General features: G+C 39.3%; 1 protein-coding gene across 1 annotated transcript; it reads left to right on the top strand.

Annotated features, from left to right (window-relative positions):
• The first annotated feature begins 5,329 nt into the window (after positions 1-5,329).
• On the top strand, positions 5,330-7,595 carry MAGEE2 (MAGE family member E2). Its single transcript, XM_027095624.1, has one exon. It carries the CDS (start codon positions 5,495-5,497, stop codon positions 7,064-7,066), a length of 1,572 nt encoding a protein of 523 aa, XP_026951425.1. The 5' UTR covers positions 5,330-5,494; the 3' UTR covers positions 7,067-7,595.
• Positions 7,596-23,769: the final 16,174 nt, after the last annotated feature.

Raw genomic sequence — 23,769 nt, forward strand, 5'->3', positions numbered from 1 at the left:
AGACACATGGACCAGTGGAACACAATACAGAACCCAGAATTAAAGCCCCACATATATGGTCAACTAATATTTGACAATGGCACCAAGAACACCCAATAGAGAAAGAATAGCCTCTTCAACAAATGGTGTTGTGAAAACTGGGTAAACATATGCAGAACAATAAAATTCAACCCTTATATTATATCGCTCACGAAAGTTAACTCAAAATGGATTAAATACTTAAACATAAGACCTGGTACCATAAAACTCCTTGAAGAAAATTCAGGGAAGAAGTTCCTTGGCTTTGGTTTTGGCAATAATTTTTTGGATATGGCACCAAATCAAACAACAAAAGCAGAAATAAACAAATGGGACTACACCAAATTTAAAAGACTCTGTACAGCAAAAGAAACAATTTAAAAAATTAAAAGACAACATACAGAATGTGAGAAAATTTTTGCAAACCATGTATCAGATAAGGGGTTGATATCCAAAGTATATAAAGAACTCATATAGCTCGTAACAGTAACAACGAAAAACCCAGTCCAATTTTTAAAAATGGGCAGAGGAACTAAATAGACATTTTCCCAAAGAAGACACCAAATACCCAAGAGGCACATGAAAAAATGCTCAATATCACTAATCATCAGGGAAATGCAAATCAAAACCACAATGATATATTACTTTACACTTGTTAAAATGGCTATCCTGAAGCATACAGGTGATAACAAGTATTGGTGAGAATGGGGAGAAAAGGGAACACTTGTACACTGTTGGTGGGAATGTAAATTAGTTCAACAACTATGAAAAACAATAAGGAGTTTCCTCAAAAAATTAAGAATAGTACTGCTAAATAAATCCAGCTGTTCCACTTCTGGATATTTATCTAAAGAATATGAAAACCCTAATTCAAAAAGATATATGCACTCCTATGCTCATCTCAGTATTATTTACAATAGCCAAGAAATGGGAATACCATAAGAGTCCATAAATGGATGAATGGTTAAAGATGTGAGATACACACACACACACACACACACACACACACACACAGAAACTTAGGTACACACACACTGGAATACTACTATTCAGTCATAAAAAGGAATGAAATCCTACCATTTGCCATAACATAGGTGGACCTGGAGGATATTATGCTAAGTGAAGTAAGTCAGATAGAGAAAGACGAATACCATATAATTTCACTCATATGTGGAATCTAAAAAAATGAAGAAAACCAATGAAAAAACAAAATAAAACTAAAACAAACTCATAGATACAGAGAACAACGTAGTGGTTACCAGAGGAGAAGGGGGTTGGGGGTTGGGCAAAATGGGTGAAGGGGGTCAACTGTACAGGCCAACTTAATAACAATAATCAGGTCTTGTTATTTGACTCTGAATAAAAATACTATTGTTTAAAAAATAAATCAGGTGATCATTACAATTTTAGATATAAAAGAATGCATATTATTAAAAAATTGGGGTATAGTTACCACAATGTTGTATCTATACATCACTATCCAGGAATGAGATTTTTTCCTTTTAATTTTTTAAATTGAAGTACAGTTGACATACAATATTATATTAGTTTCAGTTGTACAACATAGTGATTCAACATTTATATACATTATAAATTGAGCACCACAATAATTCTAGTTACCATCTGTCACCACACAAAATTATTACAATATTATTGACTATAATCCCCATGCTATACATTACATCCCTGTAACTTACTTATTTTATAACTGGAAGTTTGTATCTCTTAATCCCTTTCACCTATTTCACTCAATCCCCTATCCCCTTCCCCTCTGGTGAACACCAGTTTGTCAGGAATGAGATTTTACATATGTGATTATATTATTCCTTTGAGTACTAACACTTTTTTTAATGCTATGTATTTTCTGGGTTAATAATTCTGTAATATATATTTATTTGTTTTCATAAGCAGAAGTTAACTTTTCTTGATAGATCTAGGTCTTTAAAAATTATAATATGCAGTGAAAATTTTGAGGACAATTAGTACACTGAGGATTTCTTGTCCTTGCACTGAGTGCTCTAACACAGCTATAGTATTTACGTTCTAATTTCAGTTTTCAATAGTGTTTCTATCTCTTTCCCTTTGAGTGTCTACCAACTATCACTTCTTGCTGCTGTCTTCTAGCTAAATTCTAGCATCTCCCATTTTCTTAACTTTCTGCCTTTAATGTCCATTGGCCTTTAACGTCCACTGGGAAAACAAATGACAACTCTTATTTGAAAAGCAGTTTTAAAAAAAAGCTAAATATGAGTGAAGAAAAAAACGCAAAATGAAAAAAATGAAAAAAAAAACACTAGAATGCCTACAGATAAGAATATAGAGTAATAGGAACTCTCATACACTACTAGTGGAAGTGTAAATTGGTGTAAAAATTTCAAAAACTCTCTGGAAAAAGCTATGTAAACTGAAATCACATACACTTATAATACAGGAATTCCATGAATAGATTTATTTCCAACGTAAACGAACCTGTGAGCAGAAAGACAGGTACGAGAAGGTCCATAGCAGCATTTTTGGTAAGAACTCCAAACTGGAAAAAAGGTAATGTCCACCAGCAGTTGACAGGATAAGTTGTACTACATTCATTCAATGTTAAAGTATATAATAATGAAAATGAGCAAATACTGCTATATACAACAAAGATAATTAACAAGACATAGTGGATTTTTATTGGAAAAAAGAGAGCTACAAATGAGTACATATTGTATAATTCCATTGATATTGTACAAAACTCAGAAACCAGCAAAACTAATCTGTGATGCTAGAAGTCAGAATAGGGGCTTCCTCTTGGGACAAATATGAGGGGCGAGATGGGATGGGTGCCATAGTAGGTTCTGAGATGCTGGTAATGTTCTGTTTCCTGACTGGCATGATGGTCATAAGGTGTGTTAAATCTGTCGTAATTTATCAAGTGTACATTCACGATTTGTGTACTTTGTCTATGTTATCTCAGTAAAAGCACTCAAAGTTAAAATATTTTATTAAAATTATGTTGAAGATAAACAGTTGTATGGAAAGATATTCACAGGTTTTTAAAATGCAAAAAGAAGGTCAGAAACTCTCAAAAGAAGTTCAGAATGGAGAGTATGATCCCATCCTTTTACTTTCATACTTAGGGTGGAAAACATGTCATATGTCACAGCCACAGGCACAGCTCCTTCGTTTTTCATTTAGCAATAACTAGAACAGTTTGGACACTGGTAAAGTAGAAATGGCTGAGACCAGAAGTGTAGTTCAATGTGGCTATGGAACAGATTTCATGGAAGGATGTACAGGGGGGATAAAGATGAAGATGGAGAGCCAGGTAAGGACCAATTTGCGAAGAATTTGAATGCTGTAGAATGGGATCAGCATGTCATTTCAGAGGTAAGATATTGTCATTCAATGCTATTTTTATCTATTAGATGCAGGGGTAGTAGAAAATTCAACTTACAAAAAAATGTGAACTGGATTTCAGGGGGAAATCGCATTTGTTTTCTTTAATGACTGCAGAATTTAAAATCCTCTCTGAATCTGCCCTTGGGAAGCACCTGTCTAGACAAGGAGCATGGAGTGCTTCCGGCAAAGAGGAAAGACCAGGGTGAGGGATCCCATCGGGTCTGATCTCAATTACTCCTTTGTAGCAGCTCAAAAGATGCTGCTGCTTTCCACAAGATTCTCCTAAGATATGATCAGCACAGAAACTGAACATTTCTACCTGTAGAACATGCACATTCACTTGTATAAAAATTGATCTTTTTACTCCAGTTTGGCCAAATCCATGGTCCTGAACTGCCTGCTTCCCTACTTTAAGAAAGCATCTGGAATGTAGAAAATGTCAGAGGTTAAGTGTCTGGACCCTCATGTGAAGGCAATGCCCTCTGAGGGAATTCTAGGGCACAGGATAACTGAATGTAACAGTATTCATTACCATCAAGAATTTAAGGAAGGATTTCAATTGTGGAGAAAAATGTAAATTTTTCTCCTTCTCAATATTCCACTGCATACCCTGATGGTTGAGAGCTAGGATTTAGCCCAATTACTTTGGTAGCACTCCCAGAAAATAAAGCAGCTGACTCCTCTTCCTTGCTGAAGCGTTTGAATTATGCCTCCCCAAACACAAGACCAACTACTTAAATAATCAGGTCCTATTCTGGTGGTGTTGTTCTCACCTTATGGAGCCCCAACCAGTCCTCACATACTGCTAAATGAAGAAACAGGAAATCCAATCATTCCTGTCATCACTTTCATCCGCATCTCCCTCCCAACCTAGTGCACTTTGGCTCTAGCCACCCTGGGTGTCCAGCTGTTATGCAAACTTATTTTGTACTTTCAAACCTCTGAGCCTTTTCTGATGCTGATCCCTCAGCCTAGAATGCCCTTATAAATCCTTCCCATCCTATTCATCACTTAGAGCTCAATTCTTCCTTGAGGCATGTGCCCCCAATCCAAGACACCCCAGACTAAGCTGTAATTCATTGCTTGTTCCTTCTGTGTTTGTACCATATGTTAACTGTCCCTCCATCAGAGCATATATTTTCAACTACTTTAATTAAGAGTATCTTAAATAAACAGGGCTAATCATTTGTGAAGGACAGCTGGTATTGAGAGAAAGTACTTATGCTTGAGATTCTGACAGACCTGGATTCAAATCCTGGTCTCTTCCACTTGTTGCCTGACTTTGGACAGGTAAATTCACCTCTATGACTCAATTTCCTCATCTGTAAAATGAGGACCATTAAGAGTAGTACCTCATAGTTAAGATTAAGTGATTTAATATGAGATAAGTGAAAATACCAGAAATAGTGTCTGGTACATAGTAAGTGCTCCATTATTATTACCATTGTTTGAACCTACCCCAAAATGTAAGCTCTACACAGAAAGGGATAATCATTGTTTGTCCTCTGGTGTACCTCTAGTACCCAATACTGTGCCTAGCATGTGACACATACTCAAGAAACATATGTTGAATGAGTGGATGAATTAATGAATCCGTGAAATAATTCTCATCTTTAGCATCCTCCTCCTCTCCAAATCCTCTACTGCCTATTAGCTTTATATCTCACAGAAAACCTTTGTGTTGCATCACTGAACATTCCCCAACCCTCACCCTCTTTGCTTTACCTTTGTTTGTTACCCGCTTTCATGAATTCTTTTCTCTGACAAGTTTGACTCTAGCAACAACCACTTCAACTAGCCTCTCGGGCCAGGCAGAAGTAGGGGGCCGGAGTCGGGTACTGGGAGCGGGGCGTGGCCACCACGTCGCAGAACGCAACTGCGCCTGCGTAGGCTGCGGCAAAGCCTAGCTCTCTGAGGGTTGCGTTTATTGCTGGCTGGTGTTTGTGTAGGAGGATCGCTCCTCTCACCAGCTCTCACTTCTGATCCGCGCAGCTCCTGGGTCTCTGGCTTCAGCTTTGTGCTGAGGCGCCGACACACCTACCATCCTCTCTCCGACGGATCGCTGACCTCCCCATTCCTGTTCCTGTCTCCTGGAACCATGTCTCTGGTAAGCCAGAATGCGTGCCACCGCAACGCAGAGACCACTGTAGATTACAGCGACTTCCATGGTGAGATGCAGGCTACTAATGCCTCCGGGTCCCCCACCTCCATGCTAGTTCCTGATGCTCCCCAGGGCCTTCAGGCGCCAATCGATTCTCAGGGCGCTAGCGCTTCCCAAGCTGCGCAGGACCCGAACGACTTCGAGGTGCTGATAGATGAGCAGTCCCGACGTTTGGGGGCGCTCAGGGTCCACGACCCTCTAGAGGACAGGTCGATTGCTTTGGTGAATTTCATGCGAATGAAAAGCCAAATCGAGGGGTCTATTCAGCAGACAGAGATGCTAGAGTTCCTCAGAGAATACTCAGATCAGTTTCCTGAGATCCTCAGACGAGCCTCAGCCCATCTGGACCAGGTCTTTGGGTTGAACCTGAGGGTTCTTGATCCCCAGGCTGACACCTACAAACTAATCAGCAAACGGGGTCTCCAGACCACTGATCGGATAGCAGAATCCCTGGACATGCCAAAGGCAGGTCTCCTGGCCTTGGTCCTAGGCCACATTCTCCTGAATGGTAACCGAGCAAGAGAGGCCTCCATTTGGGATCTGTTGCTAAAGGTTGATGTGTTAGATGAGCCCCAGAGGATCAACATCCCCTTTGGCAGCACAAGGAACCTCCTAACTACTGACTTTTTGCATATGCGGTTCTTGGAGTACTGGCCAGTGTATGGCACTAATCCCCTCGAATTTGAGTTCTTGTGGGGCTCTAGAGCCCACAAGGAAATCACAAAGATGGAAGCCCTGAAGTTTGTGGCAGAGGCCCATGATGAAGAACCCTGGAGCTGGCCAGAAGAATATAATAAAGCCCTGGAAGCTGACAAGGCCAAAGAAAGAAGCCAGGCTGCTGGCTTGGAGTTCTGGTCAGAGGACACTATGAATGATAAGGCAAATGATTTGGTCCAGTTGGCCATTAATGTCACAGAGGAGTTGCTGCCTATACATCAGGATGAGCTGTTGGCTCACACTGGCAAAGAATTTGAGGACGTGTTCCCAAATATCCTCAGTCGAGCTACTCTAATCCTCGATCTGTTCTATGGGTTCTCTCTGATTGAGGTTGATACCAGTGAGCACATTTACCTCCTTGTCCAGCAACCAGAATCAGAAGAAGAGCAAATGATGCTAGAGAGCCTGGGGAGACCCACTCAAGAATATTTGATGCCAATCCTGGGTTTGATCTTCCTGATGGGCAACCGTGTCAAAGAGGCCAGTGTCTGGAATTTGCTTCGGAGATTTGGTGTGGATGTAGGGAGAAAGCATGCCATCACCTGCAAACTTATGAGACAGCGCTACTTGGAATGCAGGCCACTGTCCTATTCTAATCCAGTTGAATATGAGCTTCTGTGGGGTCCTCGAGCTCACCTTGAAACCACCAAAATGAAAGCCTTGGAGTACATGGCCAGGCTCTACAGAAAGCAACCACAGGACTGGCCAGAGCAATATAGGGAGGCTGTTGAAGATGAGGAGGCCAGAGCCAGGTCTGAGGCAACTGCTATGTTCTTCTTTGGCCCCATGTGAAGTCTGGGGGAAGTATGTCACTTCAGTTGGGTGGCATCAATTAAAGGGGCCCTGGGGAAATGGGCACTGGGGCCCCAAATCAGAAGCTGGGCAGGGTTGGGGTGAAAAGTACACATTGTGCTTGCTATTTGTGTTCTATTTCTAATAGTATTTCCTTCCTTTTAATATACCCTTGAATTAGATTCATGATCAGTGTTTATAAATGAAATTGCTCATTTGCCATTCCTGTCTTGTTTCAATATAAAAGTTCATAGAGCTGCATAAAGTGTAGTGGTAATATTTACATCTTTCTATGATGTGGAAGAGAATATACAGTTGTTCTTTAACCGTTTGAAATAATCAGTAAAATGGTCTGGTACAGGAGTTAAGTAACAACAGTAATAACATACCCACAACAAACACAAAATCACTCATCTGTTGATGTTCTCCCATCGTGTCTATGGTTTTATTATTTTTTTAATATTGGCATTTACCTGTATTTGCTTTGTGATTCCAGAGTGTAGTGAAAAATAAAAGTATAATGAATTAGGCTCCATGCTTAAGCATTCTTTTATTCAACAGACATGTATTAAGTACCTGCCATGCTCTAAGCACAGTGTTTATGCTGGGAATATAAGGGTGAGGAAGGCCCAGCTGAGCCCCAGAGATTGAGGGGGAGGGGCTGTGGAAGTAAACCAACAATTATTTCTGTGGCAAGTCGTATAATAGGGGTAAGCTCAGAGAGCTATGAGAGTTTACAGGAGTAACTCCCAACTAAACTTTGGGTTCTGGGAGGGGACGGTGAAGGGGCAGGAGTGTCAAGCAAAGGGTGAGTGCGGGAGTGGTCAGGGGTGGTGGCAGGGGAGGATGAGGTGGTATGGAGAGCTGGGACAAGTTAACCTTTAGTGACTTCTATTGTAAGACCTGAGGTTGGGGAGAGGGAGGGAGGGAGGACTAGTCCGTGGGGTCAAGGGCAGTATGTAAAACAGCTTCGCGGGATTTAGTGTAGCTCAGAAAGACAGTGTTGAGTTCAAGAGAAGTGTGGGAGAGATAAACCTGTGGCAGAGATAACAAAGGTCCATATCCTCAGAGAGTGGGTCTTAGGAATCAACAATGGTTCTCCTGAAGCCAGCTGGTCTTGGATCTCGTGTCAGACGGAACAATCCACCCGGAGGAACTCTGAATGGCAACCTCTGCCTGCGCTGTTTATTTCTGCACTCAAGCCGTTAAGGTGAGTGTTAGTATTTTGGTTCTCTTCATTCAGATGCCGGATCTCGCAGCTTCTAACCCTGCTCGGGGCTCTCTCCAAGCCTTCCCTAGAGAACAGGCAGCTAACAATTTCTGTAAGGAAGTCTTGGCTCAGTGGTGGATGTTATACATAAAGTCACCTATAACGCGAGGTGGCGGGGGTAGAAGGGGGCTACCTATCAGTGGTGTAGGTTTTATGCTTCCTCACCTCCTGGCACCCACAAGCTTTCTGCCCTTTCATCCGTTTAATCACTAGGGGTTACCCTCAACTGCCACCTCCTATAAGATGGGAGAGAGGACTTTCCTCACATTTTCGTCAGCCTCAGGAAGAGAACGACATAACCGTCTCGCTGTGGGGAGGGGACAGAAAGACGGGAGATACACCCTTTCGGCCCCCAAGTCCAGCAGCCGTGCAGAAGCCAAATTAGAGGTGCTTGCTTGGGGAAGCCACTGCGCAGGCGCACTCCGAAGTTGCCTGGGAGATATAGGCCCCACTAGTCTCTGAGATCTTCTCTATCTTCGCATTCCGAGGAAAACTGAATGCTAAGGGCGGGATTTCCGGTGACAAGGAAATGAGTAACTGGAGAGAAAGGGGTTTTGGAAAATAGGATGGGGGTGGAGTTGAGAGGCAGGAGAATATCCATCTTGAAATCTGGGACCTTGAAATAGGGTATTGCCTCCATGCTAAACTGAGAGCCTCTCATTCTTCAGCCTCCTTGGACCTTTAATCTGTACATGCTTGTGGGGCAGGGGGGAAAGGGGCAAGCTGATTAAAGTGCCAAGTTTTTCTTGCTCTGATTTTTTTTTGGTGGGGGGGATTAGTAGACTCCTGGATCTTCAGGCACATCAGTTCTTCTGGGGGCACCAGTTGAGAGAAACTTGCCAAGGGGAAGGTGTAGCATATGGACCAACAATAATGTAAAGCTGCCAACTTTTTTAGTACTAAATATGTGCCAAGCACTACGCTGGATTCTTCACTTTCTTTAGCTCCAATCGCTCCACCAGTTCTCCAAAAAGCATTTTAATAGTCCCATTTGACACTATAGGAAACTGAGGCTTAAGTAATGTGCCCAAGGTCACACAGCCAGTCAATGACAGCTGGGATTAGAGTTTAAGTCTGCTTTTGGCTACAATTCACCCTGTTTACAGTGCATAGCATCACAGGCCCCCTTCAGCCTTTGCTGTGTTCTCACTCGAATTTGTTGACTCTCAAAAAATATAAGGAAGGGCTGAATGCCAGGCTGGGAGGGGCAACATGACAGCCCTCCAAAAGAGGATGAAAGTGAGGCTGGAATTTCTCCAGGCTCTTCCTTGTTCCATTACTCGGGCTCCCTGAGAGCTGTGTAGGTGTGAAATGTGCATTTCTGTCCAATCTCCCTGCTCTGTCCTAAGAATCTTCCCCACTTTGCTCTCTTCTGCAAGCTTCCAGCCTTATATGCTGGCTTTTACTCAGGGAGAGTCAAATATCACTATTTCTGTTTTTTGTAATCCTGAAAGAACAATGACCTGACAGAGCTCTTGCCTTGCCCAGGGGAGCTCTTGCTTTGCCCAGCTCAGGATGCAAAAACAGAAGTGGGAACTAGACTCTGTGTCATACATGCCACATGTAATTTCCCAGAAGTAACAAAGGTGAAGCTTGTATACCTATGGTAAGGGAAAGGGTGTAGTTATCTTAGTGGCTACAGCCATTCCTTTGAAGGTCATGCGAGGCCTGGATACTCTCCTTTATTCACGTACCAAATTAGAATTAGCATCCCTTAGGAGAAACACTTAGGGGTGGAAATGAGTGTATGGCAAGCAAGACTTACAAAGGATGTTGTATGTATTACTCCGAAGTACAATCTCCATTAAGCCTTTAGAACACCGAACAAAATACCCTTCTTATCTATGTGAATTAGTTTGTAAAATGGTACAGTCTGAGTTCATTTGCAGATTCTTTGGGCTATTGATACCCACCAAGTATTGAAGTTTTGGCCAAGGTGGGGCTTGCCGACTGGGTGTTGGTTAGATATGTATTGTATATGCATCATCCTGTATATACAATGCTATCCAGAGTCCCCTTTGATCTATGATTAGGATCATTGCTGGAGAAAAAAACATTGAGAATACATTCATGTTCAGTTGCTGAGGCCCAGGAGCGCCCTCTTTTGGAGAGGATGGATGGTTAGAGAAGCCTTTTCCTGCCCTTCTCTTCATCAGTTTCTGTATACTAGTTGTCACAAATAAGCAATACAATCCAAGGAAAAGCTGAGCTGGACTGACAAATGTGGACTTCAAGCCAATTCTCCCAGCCACAGGATTGCTGCCCCTAAACCCTCTGGTACCAACAATCTAGGGCAGCCTGTAAGTACCCTTCAGGTTCAGACAAGGACCCTACAGTCTCCTCCTCCCTTCCTAAGGGTATCTCCATACCGTGAAATTTCTCACTCAACAGGCTTTCTCTTCCCCTTCCATGAATACTCAAAAATGTCTTAAGGAGGGCTTCCCTGGTGGCGCAGTGGTTGAGAATCCGCCTGCTAATGCAAAGGACACGGGTTCGAGCCCTGGTCTGGGAAGATCCCACATGCCGCGGAGCAACTAGGCCCGTGAGCCACAACTACTGAGCCTGCGCGTCTGGAGCCTGTGGTCTGCAACAAGAGAGGCCATGACAGTAAGAGGCCTGCGCATGGCGATGAAGAATGGCCCCCACTCTCCGCAACTGGAGAAAGCCCTCACACAGAAACGAAGACCCAACACAGCCAAAAATAAATAAATTTATAAAAAAAAATGTCTTAAGGAATTGTCTGCAGGCAGGGTTTGAGGCTAGTTGCAAAGAAAGCTGTAAAAGAAATACCAGAGTAGGCCCTCCTCCCTGAGACATTTTTGTTCTAGTCCTTGTACGAACACACTAGGCATAAGGAGGGGACAGTATATCAGAATGGCTATGAACTCTGGATCTGGACAATGCTGGCTCTGTCACTTCCTAACTCTGTGACCTTGGGCAAGTTACTCAACATCTCTTTCTAGACCTCTCAAAGCTGTTTTCAAGAAATTGATAGAAAAGCCCAGGGTCACACATTTATTATTTGATAATGTCAGAACTATAACCCAGGCCAATTGTATCTTAGTCTATTGATATTTCCAACCTACACCACTGCTTTTAAGACTGCTACTTGTCAGCACCTTGGTAGCTGAGTTCAAATGGTTACTGGGTTCTTAGACTTACTAGTGTTTGTTTTCTTTAGTAAATATTTCAGGTAAATATTAGCCCCAGGTAGTTATGAATTACTGAGGTTTAGCTGCATTGGTAATATATTCTTTATATTCTTTGCAGACACCTATCCACAAGACACTTTTTTAGGAGCTCATGTGTGGTCTCTTTAAGTAGTCCTCAGTGACCTACAGATAATCACTTTCTCTATATACCACTCCAGGAGTCCCAAACAAACAGTGAGGATGACTTCTCTTAAAAGGAGGCAGGGTTAGGAAGGGATTTGGGATCTGAAGCCTATGGTCTGAGAAGCCTATCTCAAATTGCCTTTCTCCTGAAAGCACTTGGTTTGGCATGGGCTGGCCAGGGTAGAGCATCTGTCCTCTGAGTGTCTACTTCCCTTGAAATATAGAAGAGAAGGAGGATGTAGAAAGGAGACAAGAATGGTCATTGCTTCTGAAGCTGCCCTCTGCTCTGAAGCCTCAACCACACCTCAAAGAAGCTTCCCTGGTGGTGAGGGCTGCAGGGTACAAGGTGCCCTGGAATGGCCCCAGCCTGGATTTCTCTCCTTCTGCAAGACAAAGAGTAATGCTGTCCTAGAAGAAGATGTTCATTATTCCAGACAGTGAGGGAGACCACCCTGAGATCCAGCTATGAAGGCCAGGTGTGGAGAGATGGGTGCACACATCACTGCTCTCCTTTCTCTGGATTGGGGGCAGGGTCAGGGAGAGTATAAGGCCTAGGAGGGAGGAAGTAAGGAGAGGGAGCTTTGGCAAAACTGTTAACCATTTATATAATGTCTCCTCACACAAATATGGCCATGGACATCCTCAAAGTTCCTAACAGGGACATACTGAGTGAAGAGAAGTTGATCACCAGCTCTGACAGGGAACAAACTGGCCCCTGAGGTCAATGGCAACCCTACTGACCCGACCAACAAGGAGCCAGACCCAGCTCAGCCCAATCCTCAGGTAGTTCCACCTAAGACTGTCTTGGTCCCTGAGACTCACCTACACTGGAGGAGCCCCCTGGATGTCAGGCTTGTCCAAAAGTCACCTACCCGGTTCAGTTCAACCAGCAATTGCTGAATACCTGGTATATGCTAGCCTTGTTATATTAGATACTGAGACACAGGGATGATTCAGATAAGGCCCCTACCTTATCTGTGTTCTAACTCTCTATTCACCTTTGAGTCTGGTCAACTATATGATCAATTTATTAAGATTTTTATTTCAATGTGTACCTTTTTCATTTCTAGAATTTCTAATTGTTTCTTTTTCAAATATACCTTATTTAAAAAAATACTCTGTTCTTTTCTTAGATTCCAGTCCTCTTTTCATGTCTTTAAACATTTTAAGCAGTCTTATTTTTTTCCAGTTCTTTTCATATTTGTCTATTATTGCTTATTTCTTTAGTTGTAAATTCTGCATTTTGTTGGGTCTGCTCAGTATCTAACGGTGGTGAGTTTTTGTATGTGCGTTATAACTTGTATCTGTGTGTTAATCCTTAGCTGGCATTACCTTCTGAGAGACTCTCTAAGGCTGCCTCTGCTGCCAATCTCTCCCTCTTGGGGAGGAAGGATGGAGTTATGTGCTGTCTGGTGCAGCTGTTCTACCCCAGTCCTTCCAGCACAGATACAATGTCTTTCTGAGCTTGAAGGCTCTCTTGCGCTCTGCTGAAGAGAATACCTCCTGCCTCATGGAAGCCTTCTCCTCTATATATGTCTTTGAGATATTTATCCAAATCTCTGTTGCCTTTTATCACTCAGTGCTCTTATAGTTTAATCCTTTTATAAATCTTTAGTGTCATTTAATGGGATTTTGGAAAGAAGAGGAAAAGAGGGATATAATCCTGCATCATGACCAGAACACAACTTTTATTTTAATAGGTAAAAGTTGAAGTCAATCTAAATTCTCACAGCAAATATTTTGGTTTTATTTGTTAATATAATTAGAGCCCCTCCTTTTAATGGAACAGTATAAAATATTTGGGAATGATGGAGTAGAGACTATTAAAGAATAGCAAATTATGGTTAATATATATTGTTAAATACAAAATACAAGCTATGAAACAATGGAGTCAATATTATCTTGCAAAAATGTGTGTGTAAATAATGGAAATATATTTCCTTTCAAACTGATGAATAGTGGTGTGGTAGACAAAATAACATTTCCTCAAAGATGTCCACGTTCTGATCCCTGAAACCTGTGAATATGTTACTTTACATGGCAAAAGGGACTTTTCAGATTGATTGAATTAAGGAAATTGAATTGGGGAGATTATCCTGGATTATCCAGATAGACCCAATGTTATCCCAAGAGTCTTTATAAGAGAGTGTCAGGAGGATCCGAGTTAGTGTGACAAATGAGGCAAGAGGTTGAAGTGATGTGAGGAGGGAATCCTGAGCCAAGAAATGCAGACAGCCTCTGGAAGCTGAAAAGACAGGGAAATGGATCCTCCCTTCAAAGGTTCAAGAGAGAACTAGCCGTACTGACATTTTGACTTTAGTGCAATGAGATTGATTTTGGACTTCTGACCTCCAAAATTGTAAAATAATAAATTTTTGTTGTTTTAAGCCACTAAATTTGTGATAATTTGCTACAGCAACAATAGGAAACTAATACAAATGCTTACTACAGGGCAGAGGAATTTAGATTTCTGTCTATTTTGCTTGAAAAGAAATTAACATTCAGATAAATAAGATAAATAAAATACAGTGTTTAAAGCAGCTGGATCTGCCCATAACAATGAGACTATGGTGTCAGCTTATGACTGTAAAAAATTAAAGTGTTGCAATACCCATGTAGAAGAATGCAGAAGGAAAAAAAATGCAAGTAGTTACATGTCTCACAGAAGTTTAAAGTGATAGTGGGTTATGTAGGGCTACATTAAGTATTAACATAAAAATTTTAAGGAAATGCTTGTGTCCTGTACCCTGCAGTTTCATTTCTAAGAATGGATTTTGAGAAAACATTCTTGGATGTGAGCTTACATTTGGTTTGAAAGTATCATCCCAGGCTTAATTTAAATGAGGAAAAACACCAACTAAAACCAACTAAAAACGCCAACTAAATCTTCAATAATATTTGATTGGTAAGGAAAATAAAGGTCTTTCTATGTAATGGAATGATATAAAGACATCAGAAATTATGATATTCAATAATGGTTAATAGCAAGAAAGTTCGTTTAGGAAACAATATTAACAGTGTGACTTAATTTCTATGGAATAAAAAAGGACTATTTCTCCAGCCACATTATAATCTTATTTATCTTTAGTTAGTGCTTTTACAGGTGATTTCTATTTTTTAAAATATACTCTAATGTTTATTTTCTTAATTTTCCACACTGGAATTATATTTGTTCTAATGAATTGAAGAAAACACCAAAGGCACACTGTGATAACCTCTTCTTTTTTTTTTTTTTTTTTTTTTGCGGTACGCGGGCCTCTCAGTGCTGTGGCATCTTCCGCTGCGCAGCACAGGCTCCGGACGCGCAGGCTCAGCAGTCATGGCTCACGAGCCCAGCCGCTCTGCGGCATGTGGGATCTTCCTGGACCGGGGCACAAACCCGTGTCCCCTGCATCGGCAGGCAGACTCTCAACCACTGAGCCACCAGGGAAGCCCAACCTCTTTCTTTTTAAAAGTGGAAAAGAATTTAAATGTTCTAAATGAGGGTTTGGTTGAGGAGACAATCTTTTATGCTGTGGGTGGGAGCATACATATGAACAGCCCCTTTGTGGAGGGTCTTTTGGCAGCAAAATAACACTTTTGAAGGTTTTCTCAGGAAATAATCCTGCAGATAAACATAGATGTGGCTATATGGATTCCGTAGTAATATTGATTGATCAGGCTAAAATATGAAATTATTTTAAAACCAAAAATTAGTTACAGAAAATAGGATTTGTTAATTAAATTGAATTCTGTCATTGTACAAGAAGGAGCAGAAAAATATTTAAAGGCACATAAATGCTGAAGATTTCTCATTTGTGATAAAAAGCAAATATTTTGTATGATTATATTTTTGTAAAAATAGGCATATATACATAAAATTTATGCAATGGAAATTAATGCTCTCAAACTTTGGTCACATCTCTATATTGCATGGAATTCTGGTGATTTTTTTATCTTCTTATCCTGATTTATTATTTGCCTACAGCCAAGTACTGTCTCTTGTGTAATAACATTTTAAAGCCTGTACAAAACAATAAGAACCAAGTAGTTTTAATTAATTAAATGAGCACAGACCCAGTATAATTAAAGGTACCCAATGAAGGTATTCACTTGGGCACTGTATCATATTACCCATGGGACCTTATACTGGAGCAACTTCAATGAAAGCCATTTGGCAACATTTCATTCAAAGCTCTGAAATATACAGGTACTTTCAAAGTGCCACTTAATCTTGTGAAATCTTTGCCTCATAAGTAATTCTGGATATCAGCACGAATTTAAATACAATGATTTTCTGTTCACCACCACCTATTTAAATTGGGAACAATTTGAATCACCTTTACTCAACAATGATGGAGAGGGTTGAGAAAGTAGGAATCATTCATGGGAATTTAAGGTACTACAAGCATTGCAAATTATGCCATAGAAGAATTTTTTTAACATCTTTATTGCAGTATAATTGCTTTACAATGGTGTGTTAGTTTCTGCTGTATAACAAAGTGAATCAGCTATATGTATACATATATCCCCATATCCCCTCCCTCCTGTATCTCCCTCCCACCCTCCCTACCCCACCCTTCTGGGTGGTCACAAAGCACGGAGCTGGTCTCCCTATGCTATGCGGCTGCTTCCCACTAGCTAGCTATTTTACATTTGGTAGTGTATATATGTCCATGCCACTCTCTCACTTCGTCCCAACTTACCCTTCCCCCTCCCCGTGTCCTCAAGTCCATTATCTACATCTGCATCTTTATTCCTGTCCTGCCCCTAGGTTCTTCAGAACCTTTTTTTTTTTTTAGATTCCATATATATGAGTTAGCATATGGTATTTGTTTTTCTCTTTCAGACTTACTTCACTCTGTATGACAGACTCTAGGTTCATCCACCTCACCACAAATAACTCAGTTTCGTTTCTTTTTATGGCTGAGTAATATCCCATTGTATATATGTGCCACATCTAGAATAATTTTTAAAGACACAGAAAATTGAAAAAATTGAATAATAGGGTTTTTAAACATTTTCTTTTGAAATAATTACTGATACACGGGAAGTTGCAAAGGTAGTACAGAGAGATTCTGTGTACTTTTCACCCAATATTTCCCAGTGATTACTACTTAAATATATCTAGAATAATATCAAAACCAGGAAACTGACATGGATATAAATGTACGTGTGTAGTTCTAAGTCAATTCATCACATGTAATTACCACCACACACAAGATATAAAACTATTCCATCCCAAGAAACATTTCCTTCTTGCTACCTCTTCATAGTCAACACCCACACTCTACCCCACATACACTGCTGCCATCCCTTATCCCCAGTAACCACTGATCTGTTTTCCATCTCTATAATTTTGTCATCTCAAGTAGTTTATAAAAATGGAATCATATAGCATGTAAATTTTTGAGATTAGCTTTTAAATTCAGAATAATGCCTTTGGGATCCATCTAAGTTGTTGCAGGTATCAATAGCTTGTCCCTTTTTACTCCTGTGTAATATTCCATGGTATGAAAACCACAGTTTAGCCATTCACCTACTGGAGAACATTTGGGTTGTTTCCAGTTTTTCACCATTACAAATAAAGCTGATATGAATAAAATTGAGGAAAACTCCCTTGGATTCTTTATTTTATGACAGTTTTTATCATAAATGGCTGTCGAATTTTGTGAAATGCTTTTTTTTGCATTTGATCATATGATTTTTCTCTTTAGCCTGTTAATATAGTGGTCTACATTGATTTTCAAATATTGAACAAGCCTACATCCATGAAATAAACTCCACTTACTCATAGTGTATAATTTTTGTATGTACATATTATAGCTTAATTCTATTCACCAATTTTTTTAAAGAATTTTTACATCTATATTCATGAGTGATACTGGTGTGTCATTCTCCTTTTATACTTTGTATGCTGGGATTTGGTGTATGTTGTCAATATTGAGTTTGTTAGAAGGAATTGAGAAGTGGTCCCTCCTCTTTTATATTTTCTGGGAGTGACTGTGTAAAATTGGTGTTATTATTCAAATATTTTAGAAAATTCTCCAGTGATGTCATCAAGGCCTGGAGTTTTCTTCTTTGGAAATCTTTTTAACAATTTACCTTAACTCCAATAGGGCTATTCAAAGTACTTATCTCAAACTGAGGTAGTTGTGGTAGTTTCTGCTTTTTGTTTCTTCCTAAGTTGTAAAATGTATGTATTTAGAGTTGTTCATAGTATTCCCTTGTTATCCTTTTGACATCTGCAGGGTGTGTAGTGATATCCACTGTTTAATTACTGATATCAATAGTTTGCATCTTCTACTTTTTTTCTTGCTAGATTTTTGTCAAATTTATTAATTTTCTTAAAGAATTGGCTGTTTATTGTATTGTTTTTCTCTACTGATTTTCTGGTTTTAATCATGGATTCATTTGAAGCTTACTTTAAACTTCTGGGTGTTGAGATTTCCTGTTTTCTTTCTGTTGTTGATATCTAGTTTGCTTTCCTGTGTTCAGAAAACACACTGTGTATGATTTCAACATGGAAAATTTACTGAGGTTTGTTATAAGGCCCAGGGCATGGTCTATCTCATTATATATTCTGTTGGCATTTGAAAAGAGTGTGTATTCTGCTCTTGTCAGGAAGAGTGTTCTCTAAATGTCAATGAGATCCTGTTGACTCATAGTGTCATTGAGTTCTTCTATACCCTTAGTGAATTTCTGTTTAGCTGTTCTATGAATTGCTTGGAGGAGTCTTGAGGTTATCAACTATAACTGGAGATGTGTCTATTTCTTCTTTCAGTTCTATCAGTTTTTGCTTCATACATTTTGCAGCTGTTGTTTGGTACATACACATTAGGATAGATATGTCTTCTTGGTTGATTTATTATTTTATTATGCAAGTTTCCCCTCTCCCTTGAAAATTTTCCTTGCTCCATCATCTCCTTTACCTGATATTAATATAACCACTCCTGCTTTTTGTTAATTAATGAGTGTGTTGTATAACTTTTCCCATCATCTTACTTTCAAAGTATCATTATACTCTGTATCATTATATTTGAAATGAGACTTTTTGCAGATAGCATATAGTAGGGTGATGTTTTTTTAATCCACTCTGCCAATGTCTGTCTTTTAGATGGTGTATATAGACCATTTTCATTTAATACGATTTTTATATAAAAGGTGTAAGTATGCCTTTTTATTTTTTGTTTTCTGTTTGTTCTCCCTGATTTTTATTTGTTTTCTTTATCCTAGCTTCCTCTGAGTTACTTGGATATTTTTTCAAATTCCATTTTGATTTAGCTATAATGTTTTTGGATTTACCTCATTGTATAGTGTATTTAGTGGTTTCTCTAGGTATTACAGTACATATACATATATAACATCACAATCTACTGGTGTCAGATATTTTCCACTTTAAATGAAATGCAGAAAACTCACTTCCCTTTACATGATTTTTTTCTTTTTTCAAAATTGAAGTATAGTTGCAATGGTGTTTTACCCTTTACATTCCTTTAGTCTCCCTAGTTATAATATGATTTTTGTAAATATTTCCACTACATACATTGAGAACTACATCAGGCAGTGTTATAATTTTTGCTTTGACCTCAAACATAATTTAGAAAACTCAAAAGGAGGGCTTCCCTGGTGGCGCAGTGGTTGAGAGTCCACCTGCTGATGCAGGGGACACGGGTTTGTGCCCCGGTCCGGGAAGATCCCACATGCCGCAGAGCGGCTGGGCCCGTGAGCCATGGCCGCTGAGCCTGCACGTCCGGAGGCTGTGCTCCGCAATGGGAGAGGCCACAACAGTGAGAGGCCCGTGTACCACAAAAAAAAAAAGAAGAAAAGAAAACTCAAAAGGAGAAGGATATTATATTTACCCATTTTTAAAAATAAATTATTTTTTCTTTCTTCATAATGTCCCAAGATTCCTTCTTTGATCATTTCCTTTCTTATTAGAAAACTTCCTGCAGCCATTATTTTAGGGTAGCTCTGTTAGAGACAAATTCCTTAGCTTTCCTTTTTCACAGACTGTCTTGATTTCCCCTCCATTATTGAGGGATTTTTTCCCACTAGATATAGAATTCTGGTTCTATAGTTCTTTGCTTTCAGCACTGAAAAATTATGTGCCACTACATTCTGGTCTTTATGGTTTGTGATGAAAAATCCATTGTCATATGAATTGCTTTTCCCTACAATGCTTCAATTCTTTCTGGATGCTTTCATGATATTTTTTCTTTGTCTTTAGTTTTCAAAATTTGATTATGATTTGTTATGACATGTTTCTTAGGGTTTACCATGTTTATTGTTCACTCAGTTTCTTGACTCAGCAAGTTTATGTCTTAGAATAAATGTGGTAATTTGCAGCCATAATTTCTTGAAATATTTTTAGCCCACTATCTTTATCTTCTCCATCCAGGATTCTAAGGACATGAATATTAGATATTTTGTTGTACTGACACAAGTTCCTCATGCTTTTTTTTTAGTATATGGTTTCTCAGTTTTCCAGATTGGGTGAATTCTGTTGTGTTGTCCTCAAGTTCACTAACTCTATACTCTGTCCATTCCATTCTGCTATGGGGCCCATTCATTGAGTTTTTCATTTTGGTCATTGCATTTTCTAGTTATAAAATTTCCATTTGGCTCTTCTTTATATTTTCTATTTCTTTGATGATAGTTTCTATTTCTTTGCTGAATCTTTCTATGTTTTCATTTGTTTCGAAAATGTTTGTCACTGCTTGTTGAAGCATTTTTATTCCTTTAAAATTCATGTCAGATAATTCTAACATTTGTGTCATTTCAGTGTTGACATTTGTTGATTTTTTTTTCTTTTTCACAGTGAGAACTTCCTGTTCTTTTCTATGTCATATGATTTTCTATTGAAATCTGAATATTTGGTTATTATATTATAAGAATGGATCTTATTTAAATCTTGTATTTTTAGCAGGCCTCTTCTGTCACAACTCCAGTGGAGGAAGGGCAGGATGCTGCCTTTTTACTTACATGTGAGACAAGTCCAGATTTCCAACTTGGCTGCCACTAAAATCTGGGGGAGGAGAGGATCCTTATCCATATGGGCAGTGGTGGGAAGCTCACTTCTCCACTTGAGCTCCACTTCAAGCTCACTACTACATCTCTGGTGATAACACCCTGGCAAGGAGTTATAAGGATGATGCATTATGCCTCCCTACTATGCCTCTACTAACCCTGTGGAAAGAGTTAGCCTTATTACTTCTGAGTGTTGGTGAAAGCCATGAAACCCCTCTAGGTCTCCTCTGACACCACCCCATTGAGGAGGGGTGGAAGTACCTCATAATCACTGGGGGGAGCTAGTGGGACAGGCTTCCCACATGATTACCACTGACACCAAAGGTATGGGGTCTTCTTACTTATCAGTGAGATGAAAGCCCCTGATCCCCAGTGGGTCTGCTCTAATACCATCCATGATTGGTGGTTACAGGGCCTCATTCTTGCCTGGTAAATGTAGAAGTCTAGGTTCTCCACTCAGTCTGTTCTAGTGAGGGTGGTGATGGGACTGCAGGTTTTTTCTGTGTTGGGCTGGAGTAGAGTGATTATTTTCTAAAAGTTGTCCGTCTTGTGAGGCTGCTACTTCCTCATACTTTGACTAGAGAGAGTAGGCTTTATCTGGAATTTTTATGTTTGTGCTCACTGAATTTTCCAGGTTTCTGGTACCAACAGTACCAAATAGGGAGGTATAAGCCAAAAATCAAACACAAGGAATTCACCATGACGTTATTCCATTGGTCCTGGGGTCCCTTGCCAGTCTGCCCTATTTTCTGACTTTAGAATTTTTTTGTGATTGTTTAATTGTAATGTCCAGGATTTTTAAGCTGAACTTGGAGGCAGAAATAGGGAAAATTAAGTATCCTCCATCTGCTCAGAAGCAGAAATCTCCATACAATATAGTTGTAAGAAGTATGAATGAGTAAATGACTGAGGAAAGGGTAATAGTGATAAATGTAAGAGGAGGTGGAGAATGGCTCTATTCCTATTAAAAGGTTATATATGATATATCATAGGTTGTTTACATACATGTGTATGTATATTTACATGTACATACACACATACATACATAAATACACACACACAGGAGTTATATCCAATTTTAAAGTTTTCCCTTGATGTTGTATGATTGCAGTTTTTATTTTCCTTCAGATTAACTATATTTTCTTCTTTTTTGCTTATCTTTATTCACTGATTTTAATACACAAACTCTAGTACTTGTGAAATGAAAATGTAAACAAGAAAAATGTTTAAAGTATTAGATAACTCAGTGCATTTAATAAATATAACAAGTGTCGTAATACTCAGAGTAAGAAATAGTGTGAAGAAATAGGTATTTTCCTCCCAGCCTGCATTAATATAATTCATCTTATGATATAAAGGACTACTTATCAGTAATGTTTAATTTTTTACATTAACATACTATGAGCGTCAAATTTCACTTGTAGAAATATTTGTGTAGCAGTGTGATTTCCTACAACACTGTCTCACAGGAATTATTAGAATTATAATTAACACTGAGTTATGTTAAGCAAGTATTAAATGTAAGGAATTCACCTGGAAACATCCAGTAACCAGTTGGATATGTGAGCCTGGGATTTCAGAATCCTCCAGGGAATACCAATCAAATGCTGCTCCCATGCTCAGCCTGTGCAAACATTAAGGATTTATGCTCTCATGCTTGCTTCTTTTAGTTGGTGATTGAGCAGAGTTTCGAATCAATCAGGTTTATGAATCCTTCAATGTTTTCTTGCTTAAGGTTTTCTTCATGTTTGCATTTGTTCCTCATGATTGAAGACCTAATGTCTCTACCACATAAAGGTCCTTTGGAGCTTCCTCAGTCTCCCTTCAATACACATTGAACATAACCCCAAACTATCACCCAGAGTCGCATGCACGTGAATTTTTGACACATACCTTGTCACAGAGTATTCCAAGATTTGATACACTACTATTTTGTTAACAACTCACTGACTCTGTTTAGTTCATTCTTAATTCACTGATGTCATTTGGTGTAAGTTAAAAAGAGACACCACTAAGGATGGAACTATTATGAACGGAAAGTACATCAGTCTAGAGGAGTAGGTGCTTTTGAAGATCAACTTATCCAGTGACACATAAATGCCATAATTTACAGACAATTGCTGTCAATAAGTGGATATAACATATTACAGTAAACTTTTCTCTTTGCAAACATACAGGTTTCTTTTTCTTTTCCTCCTCCTCCTTCTGCTTCTCCTTCTCCTTTTACATTTCAACAAAGAGATCGCCGAAACCAACTCTGGAATATCCGTATGATGTAATAGTACTCAGCAATGAAAGGGGAAAAAAATACCAATGCACACAACAACGTGTATGAATCTCAAGACCATTTGCTGAGTGGAAAAAGACAAGCACAAAAGAGGACATACCATTTATTAAAAGTTCTAGAAATAGTAAAACTAACCTACAGAAACAGAAAGCTGACGAGTGTTTGCCTGTGAGGGATGGAGGAGCAGATGGATTGGGAGGAGACATGAGAACACATCTGGGGTGAGGATAATGTTCTAGATACTGATAAGAGGGTTGGGTTACACAGGTGTGTGCAATTGTCAAAATTCAATGAATGGTGCAGTTAGGATTTGTGCATTTTGCTCTGTGTAAATTTTCCCTCAACGAGAAAAAAAGGAACCACCATAAACAAATATTAAACTCTAGTTAATCATTTGGGTGCTGAATTATCTAGGGTTGGAAAGTACTGTTGCTTACAGCTTACTTTAAAATGCATCCAGAATATAACATGAATTGTTGGATGGATAATGGATGGACACAGAGATATATGTGTGATTAAGGAAGGATAGAAAACGGCTAATGTTGTAGTCTCTAGGTAGCGATCATATGGATTTTCACTGTACAACCTGGTAGACATTTCCGGATGTTCGATGGGTTTCAAAACAAAATATTAGGAAAAATGGACTCATACTAAGCATAAATTTGTACCTAATTTTATGCACCTTCAGTACAGCTTGAACATCACTTCATTTAATTTTGTATGCTACTACTATCTTTTAAATGGAGGTGTATACTCACATTTTATAGGTGTCCTATCATTTCTAACTTTTGGTGTGTTTTAA

Source organism: Aethalodelphis obliquidens, unplaced genomic scaffold (genome assembly GCF_003676395.1).
Source record: "Aethalodelphis obliquidens isolate GAN/ISIS:26980383/991018 unplaced genomic scaffold, ASM367639v1 scaffold92, whole genome shotgun sequence".
Taxonomy (NCBI): Eukaryota; Metazoa; Chordata; class Mammalia; order Artiodactyla; family Delphinidae; genus Aethalodelphis; species Aethalodelphis obliquidens.